The 14,638-nt window shown below is 49.2% G+C and overlaps 1 protein-coding gene across 4 annotated transcripts in view; it reads left to right on the forward strand.

The window, feature by feature from the left end:
* The first annotated feature begins 9,375 nt into the window (after positions 1-9,375).
* LOC142575261 (uncharacterized) overlaps positions 9,376-14,638 on the forward strand; it is a 118,839-nt gene continuing 113,576 nt past the window's right edge. For all 4 annotated transcript variants that reach the window (XM_075684475.1, XM_075684490.1, XM_075684482.1 and 1 more), the window contains exon 1: positions 9,376-9,595. In XM_075684475.1, coding sequence (XP_075540590.1) covers positions 9,475-9,595 — 121 coding nt within the window. In that variant the 5' untranslated portion in view covers positions 9,376-9,474. The remainder of the gene's footprint in view (positions 9,596-14,638) is intronic.

A 14,638-nucleotide genomic window follows, 5' to 3' on the forward strand; every position in this document is an offset into this window, starting at 1 on the left:
GACTCCTTCCACATGGTGTGGGCCTGCCCCTCAAACCCGGCGGTCCCGCCACACCCCTTCCCATTCCCCCCTACCCGAGAAAGCTGGGAGGCTGCCCTGCTCGGCTGCTCGACCCTGGAGAATCAACGTTCCCTAGTGACCCGAGCACGTGCTACAGCAGAAGCCACAGGGGTCTCGGACTAGGAGCCCCTCCTAGAGATTGTGAGTGGCCGGCCCCTAAGGCCGTCCCCAACTCTCTCCTGTCATTAAGTTTTTCACCACCACCACTCGGGTGGCCGCGGCAGCTCTGGCCGCCCAGAGTAGAACGCGCCCCCCTCCCTACCCTCCCACCGGAGCCTTGCGCGCGAGGGAAGACAGAGCGCTTGCTTCCCGCTTTCATCCTTTGCGTGCGCGAGGGTGACCCGATATCACAGGCTTAGCCTTGCACTCTTTCACTCGCACATACAGCATACGGCGCGCGGCGACAATTTGATTACCCTTGGACTTTATACGGAACCTCACGGCAACGACAGAAATGCGTCTGGAATGTCCATATAACTTTTCTCGCAATAAAGCGTTCACAATTAAGTGTGCGAGGAGTTTTCGAAGCCACATCGTGGAATATGGTGGCCGTTCAGGCGCTGCAAATGCCTTCTTTTGCGGACGCTCTGATGAGCAACTGAAAAGGTATATGCTCGCATAAGCCTTCTGTTATATCTCAATACGGCGAAGAGGATTTCTTAGACGTTTACGAGAGACAACCTACCCCATTCATCACCCGCCTCTGCAGAAGTCAACGCAGCTTGGACGCCGACCGTTGACTGGCCAAGAAAACCCCCTCTACCTGAAGATGACAAGCTCATGTGTCCTGATGTGAACTCAGACGTTTAATATGCTCCTACAGGCTTCCGTACCTGGAGTCAGTGTACATAATGTAAAGAAACCATTTTTCCTCCGTCCTACTACTCGATGTGTTCGTCGACGGATTTGGTGGATTTCTGACCGAAACGCCACCTCGAGCCGCAACAAACAGGTTGGCAGCGGTGAGATCAAGGACTCAGTCCTCACGATCTGGGATCGACGGAGCTGGGAGCCTTCGCAAGTTCGAGGTAACTGCGGACGGAAGAGCGACTTCTGTGGATCCGGGATCATCAGACTTCCTCTTAGTGGCTCAGGGAGGCACAACCGTCACAGTAACGGCGTGGAGTCTTGAACGACTCGAGGAAACTGGAAGGAAGAGCAGCAATCCACGATCTGGGATTGGTGTACTTGGGAACGTGGCTGCAGGAGACATGACCTTGGCAAACTCGACGTTGGGTGAGTGCTTGAGCGACAACGATTTGCCGGACGATAAGGACAGTGTGTTTGATCGCCACCGGGAAAAGAGAAGTTGCTAGAGGAAAGAAAGGGAGGGAGAGAAGGAGAGTGAGAGGTAAGAAAGAGCGGAAGAGAAAGAGTGCGAGAAAGAAGAGAAGGAGAGGCAGGCAAAGAGGGCAGGCAGAAATTGCGCTCGCGAAAATAAAACAAGAGGGAGCGAGATCAGCGCTCAGTGCGGATGTGGCGCCACTACACACGGAAAGCGTGAAAATGACGAGGTTCCTTCAGCCGTATAAAACAGGCGATGATATAGGTCTCTGCCTTATTAATTTTGAACGGATTTGCGAGCAGCAATCATTTCACCAAGACAACTGGCCGGAGCGGTTGCTTGCGTTGCTGCCGGGAAAAGCCTCGCAAGTCGTGGCCCGACTGAGCGAAGCCGAGGCAGGTGCGTACACAGGAATTTTGCAGGAGATTTCGACAGGAAGAAAGGAGCCTAAGGAATGCTTTGTTGACTTTGCGTGTAGCCTGAAAAATAATTTTTCAGAGTGGGTGAAAGGAGCAGGGGCGAATAACGTCAGTAAGGTGTCAGATTTATTCTGCTTAGAGCAATTTTACTAGACCGAACGGATAACGTGCGCCTCTGGGCTAAAAAGAGGCAGGAAGGTGTTTCTGTAGAGAGTGCAGCACAGCTGGCGGATGAGTATGTGTCAAGCCGTGGCTTCAGGGCACAGAGCAGTAGCACACAGTACTATCAAAAGCCGTCCCAACGGCCAAAACCTTAGCCTCGAGGGCAGGAAAGCACAACAAAAGAACGAGACGACACTAGTCGCAGTTCGGCGCGCACCGAAGGCATAGCGAAATCGTCTGAAAGAGGCAGAAAGGAACCCAGAGGTCGTTCGGAGGAGTTCGAATTGAGAGTTCAGCTGGTATGTTATAATTACTGTAAGGAAACGGGTCACTTCGCCCGAAACTGGCCAAATAAAAGGCCAGTTTTTACTTGCATAAGCAATCATCCAACTAGCATCGATCTTCTAAAGCCGCACATGACGGATCTAATGGTAAATGGTAAATGGCAAAGAGTGTAGGGTACTCATAGATCTCGTCCATAGGAAATTAGTGAGAAGTGAAGACTACGTCCCCGAATGCGCGTGGATAAGACAGACCGTCAGCGAACACTCAGTGTGCCTACCTATGGCAAAGGTACAGACTGAGGGACCTTTCGGAGACATCGAGGCAGTAGCAGCAGTCTCCAATGGGCTACCGGAAGGATGCCCCTACCTTTTTTCCAACAGCTCAGAGCCGCTACTGAATAAAAGTGGATGCACATTTGCTGAAGCCCAGGTCATGGCTTGGGCGAGGTACAAAGCACGCGAACTAGCTCCGCAGGAAAGTCACGATGATGGACAAAGTTCACAAAAGGAGTATGAAACAGCTAGCTCCGGAGAAGTAGTTAAGCCGGAAGAAGAAATCTTTTCGATTTCCACGACAGAAATTCAGGAGGAGAGTCAGGCGCTGAGTTACGACGATGAACAGACTGTAAAGAAAGAGGACGAAGCAGCTAGCTCCTGAAACGTAGTCAAGCTGGAGGAGGAAATATTTCTGATTTCCCCGACAAATTCAGGAAGTTGCTGAGGAGCCGCCAACGGGAAAAAAGAAAATGTATTCGAAAACGAGCTACGTACATACCAACTCTCCCAGCAAGAAGCGTTGCTGAACATAGCGCCTTTTTCAAGGTACCAGCGTGTGCACGTGTTGAACGCTCGCAGACGGCGTTTGACGAATGTCGCAGAAATAATGGGTTTCATATCTATGGAAAATCATAGAGAAAAAAATGTTCGGGGATTCCGTACCTCATATACGAGGGTTGTGCAATAAAGATTGAGACTGGTGCTCTGAAATCTTAATTTCTAAAAATTATTCATCGGCACTTTTATTCATTTCTGTATGTTCCCCAGAAAGCTAAATGCACATGTAACCGCCGTTTCTACCAAGCATGTGTGAAGCCATCTTTTGACACTTGCTTCGAAATCGCCTTCAACGTTTTAACCAATGTTTTTCTCTATGTCAGAGCCATGTCCCTTTTTACCGTGAGGTACATAATGAAGCCCGAGTGTGCCAGATCTGGACTGTAAAACGGGTAAGGGTATTGTTGCGATGCTTTGAAGAACGGTAGAAAAAAAAAGGGGGGATATTGCTTTGACATGGAACAAGACATGGAACCGGGGGTAGTTCACACATTGGAGGCGATATTTAAGTAAGTGCCAAAGATGGCTTCACTCCTGTTATTTTGGCTTGGTAGAAATGGTGGGACGTGAGCATTTCATTTAACGCGGAGCATATAGCCAGCAATAAACATGCTGATTAATAATATTAAGAAATTAATATTTCAGAGCACTAGCCTGTCTCTATTGAACAACCCATTTATATGCGGCGTCTTATTTCGGTGCGTGGCTTTTCTGTGTGCTTGCTTGCTGCTTTTCATACAGGCTTGCACGTCCAGGGCTGTCTACTTCTATGCTCAATAGCCTCACTGGTTCAATTTAACAACATACATTGTACATTCTGCTCATAATGTACATTCAACATTGTACGTTCTGCCACTACTCACCTTCATCCTTGCTGTTAATAGCACATGCCATCGGTTGTGTTACTCACTAAACACGCACAAATTTAACGCTCAGTTATCGACATCATCGTCTTCGAGTAGCGCGTAGGATGACGCCCGGCGGCAGCAGCGCCGATCCAGCCCCACTATAAGGACCCACAACAGAGGAAGGGTGGCAATGCTTGAGTTTCGAAATAAGGACGACGTCGCAGGACAACGGAAGGGAACATGTAGCAGGATTGGCGGGCACAATCACGTGGGTAACGTCAGTCACACGTCGAAGGGCGCGGTGTGGGCCCGAGTAGCGAGGAAGGAGTTTTTCAGAAAGGCCCGCTCGTCGGAAGGGGGACCAAAGTAGCGCGAGAGCGCACTGGGAGCAAGACGTTCGTTGTGGCGTCGCTGACCGTAAAGGCGCTTCTGATTGTATTGGGAGCAGAAGCCTACTACGGGCTATGTGCCGCGCGTAATCAGCCCGGCCAATGGCGTTGCGTTCACATTCACTAGTCGAAGTGGCAGGGGAAGGAAGAAATGTGTTCAACGGTAAAGCTGGTTCACGTACGAGCAAAAGGTAAAAGAGAGAGTATCCAGCAATGTCGTGGCGGGAGAAATTATATGCGAATGTCACATATGACACTGCAGGGTTTTGATCACGGTGTCAACCGACATGTACTTGGAAAGCATCTATTAAGGTCGGATTCAAGTGCTCGGGGAGCCTTTTCGTCGGATGGTATGACTTGGCGATCTTGTACTGTGTGGAGCAGCAGCGCAGGACATCGTCAACGACTTTTGACAGGAAGGTACGGCCTCGGTCGGGCAGCAATTGTCGTAGGGCACCGTGAACTAAAATTACGTCACGGAGGAGGAAGTCCGCCCGGCCTGTAGCACAGCTGGTCGCCAGCGCTCGTATCGTTGCATAGCGCGTCGCCTAATCGGTACTGACGGCAAACCATTTGTTTCCTGAAGCAGATGTAGGAAAGGGTCCGAGAAGGTCCAAACCGACATGGAACAAGGGCTGAGGTCGGACGTTGATAGGCTGATGGGTTATTTCTTGAAAAAAAAAAAGCTTCGTGTTTCTGTTCTTTCTTTATTATTTTGCGCTGGGGGGGGGGGGGGTAGTCTATATGAAATTGAAATAAAGTAACACTTTCGCCCGATATGTGGCGCATTGATAGCGCCAGCAAAGTATTACACAACTGCGCCAAGAAAGGCTCACTGTTTTATACACCGCAAGAATTTCCGTAAACATTCGCTTCTTAAGTCAACACGCATGGTGCCACGCGCACACAAGCAAACGTGAACGGATTTTACTCGATGACTGCGCGCAGTCCCTGTAGGAACGTAGTTTCGTGGGGAGTGAGCTTGCCTGTCCAAAAGCGGGACACTGGTGATGGCTTCACCATTTTAACTGAGTCACCTCGCCAAACGTGACCCAAAAGTCTGGGCGCTCGGAAAGACATCGCCTATGGAACCAACGGCCATCTCGGCTCGTGCCGTAGCCCATGCCACCCGCCGTTAAGCATCTCCAGCATAAGGCGCGCAGGACGCGTATGGGCACGGCCGTGCGGACAGCCATGCGCAGCCGCGACCGGGTTAGATGAGGAGATACGCACTCCCTGCCCAGCGTGCTCTCGATAACGTGACCGCCAAGGTTGGGTGCGCAGTAGAACGGCACACATTAAGACACCATCTTTGTTGGCCTAGCTACAATCGCATGCTTGCCGTCGCAGCATGTAGGCACGTGGGCCGCTCATTTCCGCAAGCATATTTAGCGCCAGCAAACAAGGACGGAAGGGAGACGACAACACAATGCGCTATCGTCTCCCTCCCGTCCTTGTTTGCTGGCGCTAAATATGCTTTCAATTTACCAACACGCCCAACAAATGGCAACGCTCATTTTCATTTGAACTTTGTCCCAATATTTATTCAGAATACTCAGAAGACATTATTCAGAAGTGGCCCGAGGACCGGTGTCCCGCAGGACACGATCCTCGGGCCACTTCTGTTTTTAATATATATTAACGACTTACCCCTTCAAGTGTCATGGAAAGTGCGCCTCTCGCCGATGATTGTATTCTATACCGCCCCATAACAGACTCGACCGATATTTCTACCTTCCATAACGATCTTCATCACATTGAAGAGAGGTGGAAAAGTTGGTTAATGCTTCTCAACGTTAATAAAGCTGCAGTGCTTTCATTTCACCGTCCTCGCAACTTTCCAAATCCTCACTGCACCATTAACAATTGTCCCATAATTCCCGGCGACTCGTTCAAATACCTCGGTGTACGCATCTCTCATGATCTAACTTGGACCAATCGTGTTAATCAAGTTACTGATTCTGCAAACCATGTCTTGGGCTACATCCGTTGCAACCTCTCCCTTGCACCTTCCTCTGTTAAGCTCTTGGCATACGACACACTAGTCCGTTCAAAGCTAGATTATGTCAGTACAATATATGACCCTTTCCAAGTAAATCTAATTAAAAGACTCGAAGCAGTCCGACACCAAATGGCTGGATTCATCTTGAGTGATTATTTTTACCAACTTTAGCATCACAACACTAAAATCACTTTTTCTACCCGCCCTGACTCATCGCCGCAGAAATTCTCGACTAAATTTTTATCACAAGTTCTTTCACTGTTTGGCGTCTAAAAATAAACTCGTCGTTCCCGCCCATCGCATGCCACGCAACACCCATCCCAACGGCGACGTTCCTCTACGTGATCACACCTCAACATTTCGCCATTCATTTTTTATTCGTACTGCGCGTGACTGGAACCGCCTTGCCGGACATATCGTTACGATCACCAACCATGCAGAATTCAAATCTGCCGTCGAAGAAATCACACACATTCACGTTAACATATAGGGTTATCGTGTATACTGCTACACATCGTTATATTATTTATCGCGCCTTGTATTCACTAACTCAGTTGTATTGATTTGACCTGTAATTATCTGTTTTTACGCTAAATAAGTTATGTCCCCCGTACCCACCCCTCATGTAATGTCTTTTGTCGGACCCTTGAGGTGTAATAAATAAAATATCACGGCGAAGGCGAAACTTCGCCTGAAATGTCCGTATATTGCTATTGGAATAACATCTACAGCAGCGCTTAACGGTTCAACATTAGATAAATTCCACCGTCGGCAGGTTTAGCGCTCACGCTTCGCGATGCGACCATGGGTGTACAAGATTAGGAGCATTGTAGTACCTGAATAGCGCGTGACATTTTTTGTCGCCATTACTTACGCCACGCACCCGCGGCATCTTATGACTGCCTTCGTTAGCTCATACCAACAGGTGTATTGGAGTTGGCTGTTGGCTGTCCACGCGAACATGCGTACTTATTCACAGTTCCCGGTGTCAGTCTTTCACCGGCTGACAAATGCTCATAGTTATCGCCTAGAGCAAGGCGCGTCGTTACGTATCGGTAGTTTTTCGAATGTCATCGCTGGTTCTATCTGTTGTATAGTCGCCGAGCTAGAGCTGTTATCCGGGCACTCAGACGAGAACATCCGGACATCGTCGCGAGCGCAATACGAGGTCATCCGGGCAGCCAGTCAAAACTTAATGCGCTCTCTGGTCCCGTATACCCTTTGCACAGGACCGCATTAGATACGTCAGTTAATGCCCATACAAGTGAAAAAAAATTCCGCCATTCCACTCTGTGAAGTTGGATCCCCAGCAGAGCTGTATATATACGGTGATAAATATGTCTATAATAAATATATTGAGTGAAAATAAAAGACACATAACGCAACGAATTTTGTTTTTTCACGACTTTTGTTGCTATTTTAATAAAGTGCATACTCAATACTTTTTTTTATTTTAACCTTCTTTTTCTTTGCTTTTTGGATTTATTATTTGACCACCAAGGTGGCTATAGCTTTATTATCGCTATGATATACGGCCAGTGGCTCTGTGGCGACACTGCGAAGGTTTTTGACCAACGTGGGGTCCATACACGAAAGATGACGCGTCGTGGGCACACCGATGTCTCTATAACATTGAACGTCGAACCAAAAGAAACGCCACGAACCTCTTTCCGTCTGGCCGAGATACGTTTATGTTGACATCACCCGCAATTACTATGGGAGTGGAATCGGCAGGGGTGATGCAACAAAAGCTGCATACGCTTGACGTCTGCGGCACGATCTTCGTCCGTATCACGTGGCGCCCGTCGTCGCCGCGCACATTACCGCTTCCGTTCACGACGGTGTTCTTCGTATGCGCGCTGTTCTTCCCCAGTCCTCACCGCATGCGGCCTACCTCTTGCACGGGTGGAAAGGAACTGAGATAAGATTACGTGGTTTGTCTACAGAGCCCGCGATATCGAACTGAAATTCATAGTAAACAGTGGGTACTCCGGTTTTACTTCTACATCTTTTTTTCATCACAGTACGTTTTGACACTTCTCGCGATTAAACGCAGCTGCGGCTTGCCCGGTGATACGCTTTTGCTTTATGCTATAGCTCTGGGGTGGCTGCCATCTTTTTTGCCTACGCGCACAAACCGCGAGAACCTAGCGTAAAACAGCTCCGCCGTAAAAAAAATATTGCTTCCGACTTCTTCTGCAAACGTTTGTTCACAATATCACTCAAGCTGTAACTTGTAGTACGCTGAAGTTTTATGTAATTTCTAACAGCGACGTTCAAAAGGCAGATACAGTGCACCGTACACTGGATTGTCATCTTTTATTGCAGAGACACGATTGCCTGTGCCCTTTTCAACGCCAACGGCTCATGAGTTGCATTCCGTGAGACCAGCGATAGCGTGTCGCGAGTGCCCTTGCTGGGAGAGCACAATAATCATCCAGCTTTCGTCTTCCGGTGCTATCGCCATAATGCATCCTTGCAGCTGCTCCTAAATCGTTGCCGCCACGAACCTATTCACACCTTGCTTTCGGAATTGAGGTAGCAGACAGACTTCGTTGCTTTGTACAACAAAACGTAAAGTACAATGATATGCGTCATTATACAACATTTACCGTTTCACACTCTTCATAAGCACGGCGGTAACCATCGGTACTGAACCACTCAACTTACCCTTACACTCTCTAACCCGCCGTGGTTGCTCAGTGGCTATGGTGTTGGGCTGCTGAGCGCGAGGTCGCGGGATCGAATCCCGGCCACGGCGGCCGCATTTCGATGGGGGCGAAATGCGAAAACACCCGTGTGCTTAGATTTAGGTACACGCTAAAGAACCCCAGGTGGTCAAAATTTCCGGAGTCCCCCACTACGGCGTGCCTCATAATCAGAAAGTGGTTTTGGCACGTAAAACCCCAAATATTATTATTATTACTTACACTCTCTATGTTTGCACGTAACAGATGAAAAGAAGCATGAAAAGCGTATCGCTGACGACGCAGAAGCCCACCGGTGACGCAAGACATGCGCTGAGAATCAACTTTCGCGAGTCATGTAATGCGCATGCGCTGCAGTACGGCACCTGAGCAAAAGCTATATAAATCCACGCGCTCGCGTGGTCCCGCCAGTCCCGCGCTGTGGGATTAGTGTAATGCCAGCAGTACCAGTGCATTGAAGAACGGCGGTAACGCGCACAGACCATGGAATCGACGATGCGCGACTCATCGGAGCCAAAGGGCAGGAATGCAGCTGCCCGCGCCGGTTCTGTGCGATCGCTGCCGTGTTACAGCGTCGACGAGAACGTCCTCGAGGTGCTGTGGGGTAAGCGTAACAACAGGCTTTCCGCAATAGCGTGCCGTCTTGTCTTTGCTACCGAGGTCGAAATTGCGGAAGGCAAGCAAATTGTAGGGGTTGTCTATTGATTACCCGGGCGGGTAAACGAGTTAACTGTGACTTACCCTTTCGGGCCTAATATTGCCCCCTCACGACGAGCTTAAAATGAGAGGTAAAGAGAGCTAAACGGCCGCCGAAGGGCAAATGCTGGGGCTTGCTAACTTCGGCGGCCGCATGTAGGGAAGAGCGCTCGCAAATTAAGGTTTAAGCGTTCAGTAAAGGCCCGGTAGGTACCAATATTAATTCGGAGCCTTATACAACGGCGTCTCTCATAGTGCGCAGCTTTCGTGTGCAAAGTACAAGGCGAAGATAGCAAAGCAAGTGGGAGGCACGGAAAGAATCCTGCTGGCTTTTAGTTTTTGTGCCATCTTCCCGTCAAGCGAACAAAATGCTTTCGCATGTTCCAGTGACATACAAATAATTACCGAATTGCGTCGAAATCGGTACTCTGCCTGTAAGAGCGCTTCGTAACTGCTCTAATTTCAAAATTACAATGTGCGTCAAGTGAAGTCTAAGAATACAGTGTTCTGCTGTACGTCGAATGGTACAGTGCAAAACACTGATTCCCCCAACGTAAGCATCACAACAGCACGCATGGGGACGAAATTTATGGTATCTACGACCGCCTACGGAAGTGCATTCTTTGCGCACTCCGTCAAAGAAAATTACTCTCGTCGGGACACTGCACACGCTTCCCCGCGCGCGCTCGCAAGCTCAGCATTGCATTTCCTCCCCTCCTAAACTTTCAGCTCTTGCTTTTTAAGGTGCGCCCTCGGCACGAGCGTTCTTTCACTCCGCTCCATCGGAAATCTAGTCATCGAATCCACGACCCCGTACCCAGCAACCGAAGCCCATAGCCACCGACCTTCCGAGGCGGGTGAAGTCCCGTGTATAGCACTGCATTTATGAACAGATAAACGCGTGGCTTTCTGTCGACGTTGCGCCGTCTCGTACAGCGCTCAAGCATCGCCAGGGTTCGCGGATTTCTCCGGTTGCTTTCACGTCCTCGCTCCTCGCGAGTTATCGGCGTTTCGCCGCTTCTTTGGACGCATGCCTTCATTTGCACTTTGTCAGCTTAGCATCGCAGAGAAATGGTAATGGGAATTGTAATGTGTTTCTACTTAATCGACAAAATCATTTCTCACTATAGTCTATGCCTGGCGCACCGCAATCGCGGCACAGTAAACTGAGACATGCCCAGCGATGCCTAACAACAAAAATTCCTAGCGCTATGTGTTGTCGCCTCGTTTTTTGTAGTCCCGTTGTGGTGCACACACTCACTCCAGTCATGAAAGGGTACACTCCTGTACTTTCTATCGCGCGAGCATCAACGGCACGGCATTTAGCAGCAAGATCGGCGGCCCTCCTGGCAATCGGCCACACATTTTACCCGGTTGGCTGTCATCTGCTGCGCTGTTTGCTTCACGAGTGATAGCGCCGTGCTTTTGTATTCCGCGAGGGGCCATCGCGCACCGCCACGAATAGCGAGGCCACGCAGCTTTTGCAATCGTCGCCTCTTCACAATATCTCGCGTGTGCTAATAAATTCCTTTTCTTGTTCTTGTGATTGACGTTTACGTATTGCGATGCATTCATGATTTGTGGAGAACTGTTGTCTGAATAATATAACTGTTTTGTAGCGAATGGTTATGTATAGATAATAGGCTGTACTGTTTGTGTTTATAATACGGAATATTTGCAATTACTCGATAAAATTGCAAACTGCAACCCAGTGGCACATACTTAGTTGTCCCTGTGGCACATAATTTCAGACTATTCTACATTTCTTTTTATTCTTTGTTCTACATTTGCTAATGCGCCGCGTTTTAGCAAACCGGACTCCGCAGATAACCCTGGCAGTGCGAACGATCTTCGCGATGCGAACGGCGTAGCATATTATTGCGTATTACGCATATTAGCACGTGTACTTGTTTATCCTTTTCTCGGTGATTGCATTTCTCCCGCCAACAAATTATTGTTACCGCTCAGCGCGAGATGCGCCCGCATCATTGGAACTTAATCGCACCCCGCCGTGGCTAGGTGCTCAGTGGCTATGGTGTTGGGCTGCTGAGCACGAGGTCGCGGGATCTAATCCCGGCCACGGCGGCCTCATTTAGGTGGGAGCGAAATGCGACAACACCTTTGTACTTAGACTTAGGTGCACGTTAAAGAACTCCAGGTAGTCAAAATTTCAGGAGTCCTCCACTACGGCGTGACTCATAATCAGAAAGTGGTCTTGGCACGTAAAACCCCACAATTTAATTTTTTGAACTTGCTCGCATCTTATCGTTAGTTTTACGTTCTAGTCAAACTTTCTGTAATACAGATTGTATGCGCGGCACGAATTGTGTAGTATGCTTTCTGATAGGTACGTTGTCACCAGCGATTTTGTTGGAACGTTCGACGTGTCATATGTAAACGCCGACGCGCCCGACACCTCCCCCCCCCCCCCCAGATCACATTTTCGACGATCGCCAACTGTCCTCGCCGCTTTCGTCGTGCTTCACTTTTGCTTGTTCTTTGATGGCAACACGTTCGCCCAATAGTTACTTTCGCGATTCAGTCTCTACAAAGTAACATTATCGCCAATCTCACCATTATGAAGCGTTGACATGACATCCGGTGTACACCAATTCGCTCAGTTGTCCATATATCTTGCGATGGTTAAGGTTTAAGGCGCCGAGTAAGCTTTATTGGGCTCGCATTTGCAATTATCTTGCATCTACTGCCCTGCACGTGGTTTCATTTCACAACGCGTAGAAGGGTATAATCCACGGGCATGGCAACCGTCTCCTGTCGGTAGATACCTAAAGTGTCTCGCGGCTAAAGAAACGAGGTAAGGGTGAGGAGGAAGTACGTCACGTCTATTTATCACTGCCCTTCCTGGCGCTCACGATGCCTTTTCTTTTCTTTCAAGTGTAATTCCATTTAACTTTATTGTGCACCTTGATAATTTTCGTTTGAACAAGACCAGGTGAAATACGTATTTGGGATCCCGTAAATATTTGCTTATGTCCTGTCACAACGATGAGTTTTGTTCAATATGGCAAAACTGTGATCGACGTACAAGATATAGGGCCTGACACCCGTATGGCTGGCGTATATGGCTTCGGCGTCAACGAAGACCTTTTACTGTCCGCCTTAGGACTGAGTGTCTCGTGGTTTGATCGCGCAGTTACTGCGTGCGTGTTAAATTTCATGGTCATTTTAAGCGCAACTGCGCCCTGCACTCCGCAATGGAGAAACTAGTGCTAGATATTTGCATGAAATGCCAAGCGTCGATCGGTGCTTTCGACTCGTTGCGTATACACACGCACCGTGGAACCCGCCATGTGCCTCTTGCCTTTCCAAGTTCGGAGAAGGTACTTCGTAAAGGAGAGCGCTGATAGCGGTTCATACGAAGCTGCCACGTTTATGCTAAGCTTCACGTCGTGCATGGCTCTGGCAGGAACATTAGCAGCCGACCACGCTAACAGAGAATCCCTAATTTCAAACCGCACCACGTGGCATCGTGCACCTTGCACCGGCCAGATGACGCTGCGACCCTTTCGGTCATTACCCCCTGAGTTAGCGCTTCTGCATCGCTATCGCCGGCATGCCGACTCATGCGAAGTCCGGGTACTTGGACTATTTCGTATCTGCCCCTGTCGCCTTGTGAAATGCGATTGGAGCTGTTAGACGTCCAATTACGCATCCTTTCTATTTCGCCCCCCACCCGTTCGCCAGACTCTGTTCTGGTGCGACTGTCAACTGCGCAAAGCTTCAGCACAAGGTATATACCGAGTGTCCCAGCTATATTAGAATAAGATTAAAACAATTAATAAAAAACTCTGGGATGTCGTACCAAGTGCATATTAGCGGTAGTCGTGTGTACTTTACAACCATTGTTTTATCACTAATATGTTGTCTTCATTTGGCCACTTATAAGTTTGCAGAGCGCCTTAAATAACCTGGGATTGAAGTATCTTGTTCGTGCTGTGTTCCCTGGTTTTCGCCAAACCTGCGAAATATATCAACACCACGTGATGTGGTGCTTGCGCAACTGCTGTTCTGCTGCGTTCAATTCACGAACAAGCACGACCGCAGTTTGCCTGTGCAAACTTACGCTCTCGCGTTTGGATGAGTTCACCCGACGTAGGAACTTATCAGGTCATTTTTACCCAAGGCGCACATTACTGTAGCAGTAGTCGCCTTCCATAGTTATCACGAGCCCCGCTCTTCCTTCGTTGCGCGAGAATAAAAAGCCGTTTCCTTCTCTTTCGCAGTCTTGGACGCTTTATCGCATCGTCAGCGCTCGGCCAGTGGCATGCGTTTCCTCTGTTAGGCAACAAGAGCCGGAGGCCCCGAGGCCCACAAACAGCGTAGCCCTGTCAACCCTGTCCATTCCCCGTGACCGCCGTCTGGCTGTGGCCGTGCTTATTCACCCATTACACACTTGAGCGCAGCAAATGGCAGTTGCGCAAAAGCCCCATCGCGTTTTTTTTTTTTTTCCAGCGGAGCTTGGGATCCCGGGATTTCTTCGTCTCCAAAAACTCGACCAATCACAGCGGGAGGCGCGCGCGCAGTGTTCTCCGCGCCAGTGGCGGCGCCGGCCTGAGGGGGGAAGAAAAAAAAATTCAGCCTTGTATATTCAAGGCAGACTCGTATATTCAAGGAGCAAAAGCCCTGAGATTTTCTCACGCCCGCTCTTGCTTGCGCCTGCGCACAAACGGCTGGTGGTCCCTCAAATTAACGTCTCGTCGCGCGCTCCTAGCTGATGCCTTTCTGTCTCGCCTAGACTCTCTTCATTTCGCTTTGCATAGCTGCGCCGAGTTTTGAGCGGTCGCCGGGCACGGTTGGAACTCCAGCTCTAAACAGCTCCGCTTTTAGAAGCTAGTCGCTTAAATATCCTTGCATGATTTGAACGCGAAAGCATCGTGACAAATCGCAATGTATAAATTCATTTGTTGCCCTTTTTGCCTTAATTGTCATT

This window comes from Dermacentor variabilis, chromosome 1 (genome assembly GCF_050947875.1).
Source record: "Dermacentor variabilis isolate Ectoservices chromosome 1, ASM5094787v1, whole genome shotgun sequence".
NCBI classification, from domain to species: Eukaryota; Metazoa; Arthropoda; class Arachnida; order Ixodida; family Ixodidae; genus Dermacentor; species Dermacentor variabilis.